The sequence below is a fragment of the Theropithecus gelada genome, chromosome 1, assembly GCF_003255815.1.
Source record: "Theropithecus gelada isolate Dixy chromosome 1, Tgel_1.0, whole genome shotgun sequence".
Taxonomy (NCBI): Eukaryota; Metazoa; Chordata; class Mammalia; order Primates; family Cercopithecidae; genus Theropithecus; species Theropithecus gelada.
Genome location: NC_037668.1, coordinates 12,408,589 through 12,425,779, shown reverse-complemented (window position 1 = coordinate 12,425,779; position 17,191 = coordinate 12,408,589). Strand labels below are relative to the sequence as shown.

The 17,191-nt window shown below is 39.2% G+C and overlaps 1 protein-coding gene across 2 annotated transcripts in view; it reads right to left on the bottom strand.

Moving 5' to 3' along the window:
• The window catches only part of LOC112618235 (myomegalin), a 349,895-nt gene extending 340,314 nt beyond the window's left edge, over positions 1-9,581 (bottom strand). For both annotated transcript variants that reach the window (XM_025375027.1, XM_025375035.1), the window contains exon 1: positions 9,022-9,581. In XM_025375027.1, coding sequence (XP_025230812.1) covers positions 9,022-9,461 — 440 coding nt within the window. In that variant the 5' untranslated portion in view covers positions 9,462-9,581. The remainder of the gene's footprint in view (positions 1-9,021) is intronic.
• Positions 9,582-17,191: the final 7,610 nt, after the last annotated feature.

Genomic DNA, 17,191 nt, shown 5'->3' with positions numbered 1-17,191 from the left:
TGTATTTTTAGTAGAGACAACGTTTCACCATGCTGGCCAGGATGGTCTCTATCTCCTGACCTCATGATCCGCCCATCTTGGCCTCCCAAAGTGCTGGGATTACAGGCGTGACCACTGTGCCTGGCCTATTTAGTTCCATCTATTCATTTATGCAATGATGGTCTCAGCAGTAGGTAATAGAAATATAACCTTATATTTAAAATTCATTTTTCATTTTGAAATGTTTGGGTCTTTGTCTCTTCTTCCTACTTTACTATTTTTATTTATTTATTCATTTATTTTTAACAGTGGTGGGTCTGAGATCTACCTTACTGTTTTAAATACTTAACTCTGACCAAATAGAAGATAAATAAAAATCGCATTCCCTTACTTTTCTCTAAGGCCATACTGGTATAACTAGAATTGGCTCTTCAGAATTTAGGTATCATTTATAGTAAGTTGGAGATCTGATCACAGAATGATACATGTAAGAAAGTTATAGCACAAAAAAATGCACAGATATTTTTAAAAGGACAAATTTCAGGACACTTTCCATCTGAGTTCATAAGAAAGTCCTCTTGAGTATCCTTCAAAGTTAAAACGCTCTTCCCTTCAAATTCATGAAAATATTAGGATTCATGGAACACAGTGGTCACTGGTGACATGACCCATGGTAGCTGAATTAGATTGAGTATAAATGAAGTCTTCACATATTAGTGAAGAGGTTAACAGAAGAAAGGCCAGGAAGCCACTTGAAACACATGTCCATGGAAGGACAAATGAAGTTGATTTAACTGTTCCATTAGAAAGATATTATCCCATTGCTTAGCCCTCAAAGTGCTCATACTGCTACTTTCCTTCTTTATACCACCAGTTCTGGGAGCAAACCTCCTGGAAAAATGGAAGTATAGACTGTAAACACAAAACTGTGGGGACAGCAAAGGGGCTCCGATGCTCTAGTTGTGTCTAGGTACTGTCAAATGTCCCTTGTGATGCACAATTGCCCTTAGTTGAGAACCACTAACCAAAATAAATTAAACAATATGTCGTGTTCATGCATCAGAAGACCCAATATTGTTAAGATATCAACTTTCTATAAGTTGATCTATAGACTGAATGCAACCCCAGTGAAATAGCCCACTGGCTTTTTGTCTATAGTTACAAGTGAATTCTGAAATGTATATGGAAATGCAAAGAACCTAACACAATGAAAACGATTTTGAATAAGAAGAACGAAGTTCAAGAATTTAACTACATGATTTCAAGACATGTAAAGCTACTGTAACCAAGCCAGTATGGTATTGGTCTAAAGACAGATAAGGGAGGCTGAGGCAGGAGAATTGCTTGAACCCAGGAGGTGAAGGTTGCAGTCAGCCGATATCGCACCACTGCACTCCAGCCTGGGCGACAGAATTAGACTCCGTCTCAAAAAAAGAGAAAGAAAAAAAAAAGATAGATAAATAAATCAGTCAAACAAAATAGAAACCCAGATACAAATAATTACATATGTAGTCAATTGATTTCAACAAAGGTGCTAAAGCAATTAAATGGAGAAAGGATAGTGCCCTTAACAAACTGTGTCAGAACAACTGTACATTTACATTCGAAAAGAAAAAAAAAACCTTGATCACCATATACAAAAGTAAACTCAAATGAATCATAGGCCTAAATGTAAAAATGCAAAACTATAAAACTTCTAGAAGAAAATAGAATATTTTTATAATCTGGATTAAGCAATGATTTCTTAGGTATGTCATTAAAAGCAAAACCATAAAAATTAAAAGCCAAACCAATAAAAATGATAATGTTTATTTACTGCAGCAAAATTTTTAAATGTCTAGTCTTCAAAAGACAGTGTTACTAAAATGGAAAGACAATCTGCACAGTGCGAGAACATATTTGCAAAGAACATATACAATAAAACTTGTATTTAGAATATGAAACTAACCCAATGAACTCAGTGAAACCCAAACAACTCAATGGAAAATGGGCAAAAGATTTCAACAGACACTTCACCAAAAATATGTAGATAATAATCAAGCACATGAAAAAAAAAAGCTCAATATCATTAATCATTAGGGAAATTTAAATTAAAAAAAATAAGATTTTACACCCACTAGAATGGCTATAATAAAAAAGATGTACAGTAACGAGTATTGGGAAGGATGTGGATAAATGAGAACCTTCATACATTACTAGTGGGAATGTCAAAGGTATAACCCTTTTGGAAAACAATTTGGCAGTCTCTTTAAAAGCATGCCTAGTGTTATATGCCCTGAGAAATGTACCCAAGAGAAATGAAAGACGTGCACAAATAATTATAGCAACTTTATTTGTAAGAGCCATAAAACTGGAAACAACCAAAAGAATGGTGAATTAATAAAGTGTAGCACATTCATGCAATGAAATACTACTCAGCAACAAAAGAAAATGAACTACTGATACCCACAACAGCATAGATAAGTTTCAAAATAATTATGCTGAGTGAAAGAAGCCAGACAACAACAAAGAGTAGATACTATATGATTCCATTTGCACGAAATTCTAGGAAATGCAAAGTAACATATAATGACAAAAGCGGAGGGGTGGGAAGGAGGAATTGAAAAAGGGCAGAAGGAAACTTTTTGGGATGATGGATAAGTTTGTCATCGTGATTGCAGGGATGATTTCACAGGTATATACATATGCTGAAATTTCAAATTGCATACTTTAAATTTACCCAGTTTATTGTATGTCAATTATATCTCAATAAAGCTGTAGAGCAGCAATAACAAAGAGATGGCTAGACAAACATATTACAGTAGTTGAAGTCTGATGTTAGAAACTCATTGAATCTTCTCTGAAGTCTTTGTCCTCTGCAGTTGTCTGCAGGTTTCAGGCTATCCACCTACATACAACGTGCAATCTGCTGGGCTTCAAAAGCACACATTGAGGCAGATGGCCAACAGCTGAAAATTCACTTAATTTCCTTTTTTAAATAGTTATATACTTGAAAAAGGATCGACTTTGAATTAAATCCTCACAGAAAATTTCTATCACAGCATGGGATTCACTTCAATAAAGCATCTTCCCAGCATCATAAATCTGCTTGTGTCCTTCTGGCAAAATTTGCTTCCCACTCAACCTGGCTTTGTTATCTGGTCAAGCCAGACAAAAATTCACCTCCTGTGTAAAGCTGTCTCTGATCATCTGCCTTTTTTAATTTTTAATTTTTTAATTTTTAATTTTTTTTTTTGAGATGGAGTCTCACTTTGCCACCCAGGCCGGAGTGCAGTGGTGCGATCTCGGCTCACGGCAACCTCCATCTCCCTGGTTCAAGCAATCCTCCTGCTTCAGCCTCCTGAGTAGCTGGGATTACAGGCACACCGCAATGCCCAGCTAATTTTTTTGTATTTTCAGTAGAGATGGAGTTTTACCATGTTGACCAGACTGATCTCGAACTCCTGACCTCAAGTGATCCACCTGCCTTGGCCTTCCAAAGTGCTGGGATTAACAGGCATGAGCCACCGTGCCCGGCCTCATCTGTCTTTTAGCACCATAGAGAGGTACCATTAATCACTGGTTTACATTGCCAGCATGTAGGGGCTGTAATATGGTACCCCAGCCCCACCTCCCTACCCCCACCATTATTTTTTCCTTAAGAAAATAAGCTTGCCACTTAGAATTTAAACTTTACAATTAAGATAAACTGATTTAGAGAATAAATGGAGACACTTGAAACAGTCACAAGGATCCCCAAACCAGACTATAACCTGACGGAAAGTATTAGCATATCAGAGACAGAAAAAGAGGTGTACCTAAGAAGGGAGGATAATCATCAGTGGACACTTACTGTCCAGGAAAAAGAATCCATGTGTACCCCTTGATGCTCTGAAGCTATCAAATTATTTGAAATTTACAATCCACTAATTAATTCCTCTTGCTGTAGATTCAAGTTTCAAAAACAACCTTTAGGCTGTAATTTGGCTCTCAAATGTGGCACATATACCAAGAGATATTTTGCTGGGATCATAAAAGAGAGTCTAGTTCCCTAAGATGTTAAAATTCTCATTATAAATTGATAATTTGTTATTCTGGGTTTATAGAGTAGTCCTGTGATTTATCAGTTTAAAAAACAGTCTTGGCTGGGTGCAGTGACTCATGCCTTTAGTCTCAGCACTTTGGGAGGGTGGGGTGGGAGGATTGCTTGAAGCCAGGAGTTTGAGACCAGCCTGGCAACATAGCAAGACTCCATCTCTACACAAAATAATTTTTAAAAAGTAGCCGGAAATGGTGGTACACAACTATGATCTCAGCTACTTGGGAGGCCAAGGCAAGAGGATCCCTTGAGCCCAGGAGTTGGAGGCTGCAGGGAGCTATGATTGCGCCACTTCACTCCAACCTAGGCAACACAGTGAGACTCCATCTCTAAAAAAAAAAAAAAGAAGAAAAAGAAAAAGAAAAGAAATAGACTTAACAAGTTAAAGACCAGATTTTGACATATTTTCCAAGATAATGCCACTTTCTATGGCTTGTTAGGGAAGTCAGCTTTCCTTGGAGAGAGAGAGAGAAAGAGAAAGACGTCTACAGTTCATCTTTCTGTTATAGCACTTACTCCATACTCCAGTTACTGAAGCGTATTATAGAACTATAGATTCTGAGTTACCTGAGGGTAGTTTTGTATCCAGTTTGTGCTGGCCTCCACCATCATTGCTCAATAAACAACATCAAAATGAACTGAATTTGGATAATGTGCAGAGCTGCTTTTTTCACATTTTTTAGTTGACTGAGAGTAAGAAAATCGTACCAAAAACATCACTCCCCAAGTATAACCTCTAATATACTAACACTCATTAAACCTCTAACACTATAGCTAAAATTGTTATGTTTTTTAAAGAATGCTAAACTGGGGAATTGATTTTTAAATGAAGGGCAAAGTAGCACTAACCTCAGTCAAGTTGCTGTAACTGTTTCATTTGGGAACTGTGAAATTTTAAAAAAACATTTCAAGATTTATCATTACATCAACGAAGATGAATATGGGTGTAGTTTGTTAGATGAGTAACTATTAAGGAAATCATGAATGTTTGCTATCTATTTTCACAATTAAACCACAATTTAGAGGATCAAATTCTAACCCTACAAACTTTTCTTTTAACCAAAGACAGGGAGAAAAGTCATACTCTTGTGATAAGGAGTCATAATTCATTTTAAATTCTGCAGGATTAATGCTGCTTTCCACATGAAAAGAATTCACCCTGTGTATGTCAAGTGATTAAGGAGCCTTGGAATTATAAACACACATTCAGATTAATTTTTTTGTTCTAAGCTTTAAATAAAATTTCAAAGTATTTTATAAAATAATTAACATCCCATATACTTTTTTAAAAAAAGTAATTATGTCTATAAAAGTAATCTGTATAAGGTAATAAAAATTTTACTTTATAAAAAATCAAACAGAGAATACTTTTTGCTTAATTATTTCTTAGGAGCAGTAATTTATTATGGGTTTCTTAAAAGACATGTGATTCATCAAAAAGCTTATACACCATGATCAAGTGAGCTTCATTCCTGGGATGCAAGGTTGGTTCAGCATACGCAAATCAATAAACATAATCCAGCATATAAACAGAACCAAAGACAAAAACCACATGATTATCTAATAGATGCAGAAAAGGCCTTTGACAAAATTCAACAGCCTTTCATGCTAAAAACTCTCAATAAATTCGGTATTGATGGAACGTATCTCAAAATAATAAGAGCTATTTATGACAAACCCACAGCCAATATCATACGGAATGGGTAAAAACTGGAAGCATTCCCTTTGAAAACTGGCACAAGACGGGGATGCCCTCTCTCACCACTCCTATTCAACACAGTGTTGGAAGTTCTGGCTAAGGCAATCAGGCAAGAGAAAGAAATAAAGGGTATTCAGTTAGGAAAAGAAGAGGTCAAATTTTCCCTATTTGCAGATGACATGATTGTATATTTAGAAAACCCCATCATCTCAGCCCAAAATCTCCTTAAGCTGATAAGCAACTTCAGCAAAGTCTCAGGATACAAAATCAATGTGCAAAAATCACAAGCATTCTTATACACCAGTAACAGACAAACAGAGAGCCAAATCATGAATGAACTTCATTCACAATTGCTTCAAAGAGAATAAAATACCTAGGAATCCAACTTACAAGGCATGTAAAGGACCTCTTCAAGCAGAACTACAAACTACTGCTGAGTGAAATAAAAGAGGACACAAACAAATGGAAGAACATACCATGCTCATGGATAGGAAGAATCAATATCATGAAAATGGCCATACTGCCCAAGGTAATTTATAGATTCAATGCCATCCCCATCAAGCTACCAATGAGTTTCTTCACAGAATTGGAAAAAACTGCTTTAAAGTTCATATGGAACCAAAAAAGAGCCTGCATTGCCAAGACAATCCTAAGTCAAAAGAACAAAGCTGGAGGCATCATGCTACCTGACTTCAAACTATACTACAAGGCTACAGTAACCAAAACAGCATGGTACTGGTACCAAAACAGAGATACAGACCAATGGAACAGAACAGAGCCCTCAGAAATAATACCACACATCTACAGTCATCTGATCTTTGACAAACCTGAGAAAAACAAGAAATGGGGGAAGGATTCCCTATTTAATAAATGGTGCTGGGAAAATTGGCTAGCCATAAGTAGAAAGCTGAAACTGGATCCTTTCCTTACTCCTTATAGGAAAATTAATTCAAGATGGATTAGAGACTTAAATGTTAGACCTAAAATCATAAAAACTCTAGAAGAAAACCTAGGTAATACCATTCAGGACATAGGCATGGGCAAGGACTTCATGTCTAAAACACCAAAAGCAATGGCAACAAAAGCCAAAATTGACAAATGGGATCTAATTAAACTAAGGAGCTTCTGCACAGCAAAAGAAACTACCATCAGAGTGAACAGGCAACCTACAGAATGGGAGAAAATTTTTGCAATCTACTCATCTGACAAAGGACTAATATCCAGAACCTACAAAGAACTCAAACAAATTTACAAGAAAAAAATAAACAACCCCATCAAAAAGTGGGCAAAGGATATGAACAGACATTTCTCAAAAGAAGACATGCATGCAGCCAATAGACACATGAAAAAATGCTCATCATCACTGACCATCAGAGAAATGCAAATCAAAACCACAATGAGATACCATCTCACACCAGTTAGAATGGCAATCATTAAAAAGTCAGGAAACAACAGGTGCTGGAGAGGATGTGGAGAAATAGGAACACTTTTACACTGTTGGTGGGACTGTAAACTAGTTCAACCATTGTGGAAGACAGTGTGGCAATTCCTCAAGGATCTAGAAGTAGAAATACCATTTGACCCAGCCATCCCATTACTGGGGATATACCCAAAGGATTATAAATCATGCTGCTATAAAGACACATGCACACGTATGTTTATTGCAGCACTATTCACAATAGCAAAGACGTGGAATCAACCCAAATGTCCATCAGTGACAGACTGGATTAAGAAAATGTGGCACACATACACCACGGAATACTATGCAGCCATAAAAAGGATGAGTTTGTGTCCTTTGTAGGGACATGGATGCAGCTGGAAACCATCATTCTCAGCAAACTATCACAAGAACAGAAAACCAAACACCGCATGTTCTCACTCATAGGTGAGAATTGAACAATGAGATCACTTGGACTTGGGAAGGGGAACATCGCACACCAGGGCCTATTATGGGGAGGGAGGAGGGGGGAGGGATGGCATTGGGAGTTATACCTGATGTAAATGACGAGTTGATGGGTGCTGACAAGTTGATGGGTGCAACACACCAACATGGCACAAGTATACATATGTAACAAACCTGCACGTTATGCACATGTACCCTAGAACTTAAAGTATAATAATAAAAAAAAGACATGTGATTTATTTAAGCACTATTAACTGAATGTCTTAGTCTGTTTTCTGACATAAACAGTGGATAGTGTTATGAAAAAATAAAATTGTCAGTGAATATGCTAAATGTCATAGTTCACAAATATAGCTATCCGGAACATAGAATACAGATCCAATGACTATTTAGTTTTATAATTAGCACCGTTTTAATCCAAATTCCAATTTTATGCACAGGAAACTGAGGCCTACAGAAATGAAGTAACTTTTTACAGACCCGTTAGCTCAGAGGCTGGAACCACTATTGCCTGGTAGTTTGAAATGAGTACTACCTTCCATGAAATAAAAAGCTAAAAATGCTGTGATGAGGACATGTTTTTTTTCTAGAAAGGCTGCAGCACAATCTATCTCTTCTCCCAAAAATCGTATTTATGACAGATTTTTATGTTACTGCTACTACATGAAGAAAATTGAGCCTAATCTGTTCGGTCTTCCAGGCCAAAGCAAAGGAAAGGATTGATTTTAGATGGAGCTTGTCCTGCATGGCCTCCATCCAGCCATCAGGCAGGGCTCCAGCTCTGCAGGGGAAGAGAGGTAGCCCAGGAAGAGGGAATCACCACCCGCCCCACCCTGCGATCTGTATCTAAGAGAAATAACCCTGAAAAGCAGAGGTATAAGAGAAGGCAGTGTGTGCTTTCGTCCGGGTGCATTTCCTGATCCTTCATCTTCCATGACCATCTCTGATGTTTCCATCCTGGTATAGCCTTCTGAGCCATGTGTTCATCTCTCCTTTGGCTCAGTCCAACAGACACAGCCTGCAGTCTCACCTCCATCAACACAGCAAATGTCTATGCCTCAAGCTAAGACCTTGAGACAGAGACCGAGCTTCCCACGCTTTAGCCCTTCCAGGGGCACACCTTTATTTCTGGGCAACTCAACACTGTCCCTCCTCCTCCTGCCTCCACCACGGGCCCCATTACCTCCCTAACCTTCTCCAAGCAGTAGTCACTCAGCGCCAACCCCTCTCAGGCGTCGGGATCTCCAGCCCAGGGCCCCAGCCCTCCGCGCGGTTCTCCTACCCACCGCACCGTGCACTGCCTACCCCATCACGTTCCTCAGCCTCCGGGGCTCCAGAGGCAGGAGCTGGCCATGCTCTCACCTCATCCAGGGTGCGGCCGCCGCGGCTGCTTCTTCCTCCTCTGCCGCCGCTGCCCAGCTCCCGGCTGGCTCCGGGCGCCGTCTTTCCCGGCTCGGGGGATGCCGCGGGGACTGAGGGGTTCGCGTCGCGTCCCCGGAACGGTAAGGCGCGTGGTGAGCCCGGCGGGACGCGCGACAGCAGCAGCCCAACTCGTATCGGCGGCGGCAGCAGGACCCGCTGTCTGTCCCCTTCATGGATTTCCTGGGCCTGGCCACCTCAGTCTTAGCTACGGTTCCTGCTTGTTTTCCTGGTGTCTTCCGGGGCTGCCAGGGCGCATCCTCTGGGCCTGGCTGAGCATTCCCGTCAGTTCCCTGGGCCTCCTCCGCGGCTGCCCCTGCCACCTGCTCCGCCCAGATTGCTTTGGTCCTTCTCCCGCAGACACACTCACTGCCTTTCATCATCTGTCATCTCCCCATTCTCTCTCCACCCACTGCCTCATTCCCAGATCCCACTCCGTTTCTTCCTTTCTATCCGCTCCAGTGTCACCTTCCCTTTATTTCCAACCTCAAAGAAGTTTCTCCTTTTCTGCCTCTCAATAGTTTCCCTGGCTTCATCCTCCTCCCCGCGCCCCCGTATCAGTCATCCTTTCATAATTTATCCAGTTTTTCCTATCCTATTAGCTCCAAAGAATCATTACTGCAGGTTGTTGGCTAGCCTCTTTTCTTCCTGTTTCTCTCTCTTTCCTAAAATCTTTTCCTTCCAATTTTCCCTTTAGTTTTTCAATTGTAAAAACTTTCTCCCAAACAACCTAAATTTTCATTTCAGTTGAGACTGATTTCAGTTTTCCATGAACTCATAGTAAAGCATATATAGCTCGGTATCCACCATAAACCAAGGAAGTGTTTTAACCTTTTTTTGAAGTTGATTAGTTAAATAAATTATCCAGTAAATATTCATTCCGAAAATCCAGTTCTTATATCCAACATATGTCTTTGAAAACAGAGACTAGTTTGCTTTTGCATCCAGCAAAGCAAAATGTTTCTGCAACACTATTGCATATAGCAAAAGGTCAGCAGGGGAGGGGGAGCAAGGTTTATCTTTGTAGTTGGGCACTGTGGATCTCAAGGTTCATAGGCAATAGCTATTATTGTTGACTGACTGAATGCCATCAAAGCTGAATTCATCTCAGCTCATCCTTCCTTACAAATCCGTTGCTCAGTTCTGTGTTTTAACCCCAGCCCTATCTACCCAGCTGCTCAATCCTCAAACTAGAAGTTGTAAGGGACTTATTTCTCCCTTACTCATCTCATCCAGTTATTAATTCTACTTCTTTACTCTCTCTCTATATATATATACACACACACACATACATATACACATGTATATGCACACATATACACACACACACACACACACACATATACTTTTTTTTTTTTTTTTTTGAAACGGAATCTTGCTCTGTCACCCAGGCTGGAGTGCAGTGGCATGATCTCAGCTCACTGCAAGCTCTGCCTCCTGGGTTCATGCCATTCTCCTGCCTCAGCCTCCCACGTAGCTGGGACTACAGGTGCCCGCCACCATGCTTGGCTAATTTTTTTTTCTTTTTTTCTTTTTTTTTGTATTTTTAGTGAAGACGGGGTTTCATCATGTTAGCCAGGATGGTCTCGATCTCCTGACCTCGTGATCCACCTGCCTCGGCCTCCCAAAGTGCTGGGATTACAGGCGTGAGCCGCTGCACCCGGCCTCTTTACTATATTTTTAAATGTTTTTTTTTCTATCGTGATTCCAGCTGCCTCCAGAAAATGGAATTTTCAGGTATCTCAGCATTCTTTCTTTTATTTTTTAATTTTTTTTCTTTTTTTTTTTTCTTTGAGATGGAGTCTCACTCTGTCACTCAGAGGGCTGGAGTGCAGTGGCGCGATCTCGGCCTACAGCAACTTCTGCCTCCTGGGTTCAAGCGATTCTGCTGCCTCAATCTCCTGAATAGCTGGGATTACAGGCATCTGCCACCATGCCCGGCTAATTTTTGTATTTTTAGTACAGATGCGATTACACCATGTTGGCCAGGCTGGTCTCGAACTGCTGACCTCAAGTGATCCTCCCATCTCAGCCTCCCAAAGTGCTGAGATTACAGGCGTGAGCCACTCACCTGGCCCATTATTTCTTTTAAGCCTCCTAACTTAAGCTTTATCTTTACCTCACCTTATCTTTGTCCAATCTGTCTCATCTATGCTCTTTATCTAACAACTTCTACCAGAAAATTCTTAATTATCTCTTCTTGTTTTTGTATCTTCTTCCTCTCCCTTTCCATTAGCTTTATCCCCAGCCCACAAACATGCTTAACTCTCCTCATCCCTAAAACAAAGTCCTTCCCTCTCTACCTATCACCATATCTCTCACTTCCCTTCACATCCAATTTGCTTAATATATTGTATTAATTTGATTTCTACACTTTCTAACTTCCCAATCATTCTTTACCAGATTTTCTGCAATGAGGCTTCTAATCCTATGGCTTAATTTAACTAAAGGTATTCTCTGAGAGGTCCTGGTGAATTTCATGTCAGGCATAGGTAGGCAATACCAGATCAGTTGCCCCTAGTTTCTTTCCCCCCAACAAAGGAATTCAGATCTAAGAAACAAACAAACAAACAAAAACTTGTGGTATCAAGGCCACCACATTGCACTGCACTTAACCGCCATTTAACCTATATAAATAGCACCTTACCCACTGAAGCCTGCACAACTATATACAATGGCCTTGAGCGGTAGGGCTAAACTCTTGGGTTCATGTGGTTTATCCAAATGCAGGCTGAAAAGGAATCCCCATTATATGACTCTAGATTGATAAATTACCTAGTTTTGATTATGGCCTTAGATTTTAGAGATTCAGACTTTGGTTTTGCCCATAGACACGTGGTAGATTTTATCTAATACACAAATTAAAAGGAATGGGGCTCCATAACTTATAGAGAATATGCCATCTTTTGTAGTTGTGACAGATAAACAGTTCAATGAAGTTACTGCAAACCCATAGCATTCATTACTGCTATGAAGTACTGAGACCTCCAACTCCAGCCAACATGCAGTAGTATATATCAAACTAAACCTCCACTTCAGGGGGAAAGTGGGATAAAATATATATAAATATTTACATATTTGTGTATGTGTGTGTGTGTGTGTGTGTGTGTGTATAGTCATGCACTTCATAACAAAGTTTTTTGTTTGTTTGTTTGTTTTTTTTTTGAGACGGAGTCTCGCTCTGTCCCCCTGGCTGGAGTGCAGTGGTGCAATCTGGGCTCACTGCAAGCTCTGCCTCCCGGGTTCCTGCCATTCTCCTGCCTCAGCCTCCCAAGTAGCTGGGACTACAGGCACCGACCACCTCACCCGGCTAATTTTTTGTATTTTTAGTAGAGACGGAGTTTCACCGTGGTCTCAATCTCCTGACCTTGTGATCCGCCCGCCTTGGCCTCCCAAAGTGCTGGGATTACAGGCGTGAGCCACCGCGCCCGGCCATAACAAAGTTTTGATCAACGACAGACTGCATATGCAACTGGTGGTCCCATAAGATTATAATATCATATTTTTGCTATACCTTTTCCATGTTTAGATATACAAATACCTACCATGGAGTTAAAATTGCCTGCAATATTTAGTACAGTACCATGCGGTACAGGTTTGCAGCCAAGGAGCAATAGGCTAGGAGTGTAGTAGGCTATACTATCTAGGTTTGTGTAAATATATTCTGAATGTTCATACAACAATAAAATTGTCTAATGATGCATTTCTCAGAATGTATCCCTGTCATTAATAATGCATTTATACATATACAGATGGTCCCCAACTTACAATAGTTTGACTTAAATTTTTTTGACTTTACGATGGTGTGAAAGTGACAAACATTCAGTAGAAACTGTACTTTGAATACTCATACAACCACTCTATTTTTCATTTTCAGTACAGTATTCAACAAATTACATAATTAATACTTTATTATAAAATAGGCTTTGCATTAGAAAATTTTGCCCAACTGTAGGCTAACATAAGTGTTCTGAGCACATTTAAGGTAGGGTAAGTTAAGCTATGATGTTTGGTAGGTTAGATGTATTTAGTGCATTTTTGACTTACAATATTTTCAACTTCCTTTTATTGGGATATAACCCCATCATAAGCCTAGGAGTATCTGTATATCTATGTCTATAATTCTTTGGAGGCATTGAAGAGTAAATAAAGCAGGCAGAGCTTAAAGCTATGATCCTGGAGAGAAGGCACATGAGGTGAACTCAGTGTTTACCCTGGAATATTTCTCTTGAGGGAATGCTCAAAACTAAGTGCAAGATAATAAAAGCCAAAAACAAAACAAAACAAAAAACACACATACACAGCAGTTTTTCTGGGCTGAGGAATAAAAGGCTGTATTAGTCTGTTCTCACACTGCCATAAAGAACTACCTGAGATTGGATAATTTAGGAAGAAAAGAGATTTAATTGACTCACAGTTCTTCAGGTTTAACAGGAAGCATGACTGGGAGGCCTCAGGAAACTTACACGCGTGGTGGAAGGTGAATGGGAAGCAAGCACATTTTACCATGCTGGGGCAGGAAAGAGAGAGGGGGGAACTGCCACATACTTTTAAGCCATGAGGTCTCATGAGAACTCACTCTCACTACCATGAGAACAGCCTGGGGGAAATCTGCCCCCATGATCCAATCACCTAATACCAGGTCTCTCCCCCAGCAGTGGGAATTACAGTATAGCATGAGATTTGGGTGGGAGCACAGAGCCAAATCATAGCAAAGGTCAAAGTTGAGGGTTACCAAAGTGCCTCTGATTGAGGGCAAACTCCGAGAGGGGAGAATTGCAGAGGAGCTCAACAATCTGTGCAAATTGCCATCATGATAGTGATCTAAGTTCCTACACTCAGCATGCACAAAGAAAGATGCCAAAAAAAAAAAAAAAAAAAAAATCAGAAAACAGCAGTTTAGGGTCTAATAAGGTAAGTGAAGATTTCAGCATTCAACAGAAGTTGGACTTCAAGCCTTGATAAGGTACCTAGATACCCAGGGTTTTCAGTTGAGATCTCAGCACATCCTTGGAGTAAGAGCAATATAATACTGAAGTAAAATAGATCTAACAAAGCTAAAACCAAGCCTTTTCAGGATCAAAGTTATCTGCCACTATTCTTTCTACTTTCCAGGAGTAGAAAGTAGAAACTCCTTAGAGGTAGATAATATTATCCAGAGTCTACAATTTTTTCTTTTACAGTATCTGGGATCCAATATAAAATAATTATGAACTATGCAAAAGATCAAATCCAAATGACTAAACACTAAGAGAAAAACGTTAATAGAAACAGAACTAGATATTAGAATTGGCCAGGACTTTAAATAACTATAATTAATAGTTTTAAGAAAATAGAAGAAAAGATGGACAAAGATGAAAGATGGGTAATTTACTTCAGTATAGAATTGGAATCTGTAAAAAAATCATTGAACAAATATTCTAAAACTAAAAATTACAGGCTGGGCACGGTGGCTCACACCTGTAATCCCAGCACTTTGGGAGGCCAAGGCAGGCGGATCACGAGGTCGGGAGTTTGAAGCCAGCCTGACCAACATGGTGAAACCCCATCTCTACTAAAAATACAAAAATTAGCTGGGCATGGTAGCAAGTGCTTGTAATCCCAGCTACTCAGGACGCTGAAGCAGGAGAATTGCTTGAATCTGGGAGACAGAGGTTGCAGTGAGCCGAGATCACACCACTGCATTCCAGCCTATCTCAAAAAAAAAACAAAAACAAAAAAAAACAAAAAAATTACAATAACTGGAAATAAGAACCCTTTGGGTGTGCTTAACATACTTTTAAATCATCAGGTGTCTGAGCACAGCAGAAGTCAGGATGCATGAACTGGAAGACAGGTCTATAGAAAATATCCAAACTGAAGGACAGAGAAAAAGGAAAAGAACATAACAGACCTCAAAAGCACAGTAAAAATGTCTAATAAATGATTAATTGCAGTCCCTGAAAGACAGAGGAAAGAGAGGAGCAGTATTTATTTGAGGAGACAAAGCTCAAGAATTTTCTAAAACTGATAAAAGGCATTGACCTCTCAGATGCCAGAAGTTCAGCCAACCCCAAGAAGAACAAAAGACTATTGTCGCTCAGAAACATTAGAAGCAGTTTCAATTTAGATATTTGCTGAAGACAATTCTTAAGTTGAAACAAAGGAAGAAATCTTGATTGAGAGGCAGGTTTGATAGGCCTAAGCAGTTTCACAGCACTAGACAGTGGCATGAGTCGCGGTGGTATGGGCTTGAAACGTCCACATAGAAGACAGTGTGAAAATTATATAATAAACAGAACCCACACTCAAATCAGCCCTTTAGTGCCAGAAAAAAAAGAGGGATTCAAAAGAGAAATGGAAATTAACAGATTTTGATTATGCTGGTGGGAAATCAAAACCAGTAAGTTCACTAAATCATAGTAACTGGAAACTGAACCTGCCAACCTGTAACTTTCTAAATTTAGTAATGAAGTACCAAGATTTCAAGTGTCGCTCTCTGAGAGGGGAGGCTTGTATAGGTGATTTCCAACCCCTATCTGCCACATGTTAAACACAGTATAATTAACCTCTTCACAATAACATTTATCTCAATTAACATTATGGTTATAGGTCACAGGGTCAGATAATTGGCATACAATGGTTATCAAACCAGATAGGCTAACACTAAAAGGTTCCCTCTTCTTTGTCTACCTGTGACACTGAGTTTCTGCTGTGAGTTTGGAAGCAACTATGAATCTGAATTGTTCCAAATATTGCACTGGGTTCTGATAATATCATTTTGTTTGGTTAGCTCTAAGACCTTGAAATTGACATTTTAAAAAGTAGACTTTATTTTTTAAAGCAGTTTTAGGTTCAGGACAAAATTGAACAGATGATAGAGGTTTCATACATACATCTTGCCCCCAAGACACATATAGCCTCCCCCACTATCAAAATCCAGAGTGTACATTTATACAATCAATGAACCTACATTGACATCCATTGTCATCCAAGGTCCATAGTTTACATTCGGGTTCACTCTTGGTGTTGTACATTCTACGGATTTTGACAAATATAAAATGGTATGTATCCACAATTATAGTAACCAACAGAGTAGTTTCTTGGCCATGTAAATCCTCCATGCTCCACATATTCATCCCTCTTTCCAACCCCTGACCACCACTGATCCTTTTACTGTTTCCACTGTTTTGCCTATTCCATAGTGTCATATAGACAGAATCATACCATATGTAGCCTTTTCAGATGGGCTTCTTTCACTTAATAATATGCATTTAAGCTACCTCCATGTTTTTGCATGGCTTCATAGCTCATTTCTTATTAGCACTTTATAATATTCTATTGTGTAAATGTGTCACAGTTTATTTTTCCATTTACCTACTGAAAGACATTTTGGTTGCTTCCAAAGTTTGGTCATCATGAAAAAATCTTGCATAAGCATTCATGTGCAGGGTTTTGTGTGAATGTGAAATTTCAACTCTGGGAAAATACCAAGAAGCCCAATTGCTGCATGGTAAAGTAAGAATATGTTTAGTTTTGTAAGAAATAACCTGTCTTCCAATGTGGCTACCATTTTTGCATTCCCACCAATAATGAGTAAGAGTTTCAACTGCTCTGCATTCTTGCCAGCATTTGGTGTTGGTGTTGGCCTTTCTAATAGGTATGTGGTAGCACCTCGTTATCATTTTTATTCGCAATTCCCCAATTACGTATGATGTTGAGTATTTCTTCATATGTTTATTTGCCATTTGTGTATATATATATATATATTTTTTTTTTTTGCAAAATGTCTTTTGGCTGTATTTATGTGGGTCTTTTTCTGCACTCTCTACTCTGTTCCATTGATCTGTATTTCTATTATTTTCCAATATCACGTGGTCTTGTTTACTCACATAGTGTTAGTCCTCCAGCTTTGTTCTTCTACTTCAATATTGTGTTGGCTATTCTGAGTATTTGCTTCTCCATATAAACTTTAGAATCAGTTTATAAAAATCCACAAAATAATTTGCTGGGATTTTTATTAGAATTGCATTGAATATATGGGTCAAGTTGGGAAGAACTGACATCTTGACAATACTGTCTTCTTATCCATGAATATGAAATAGCTCTTCATTTATTTTGTTTATGTATTTAT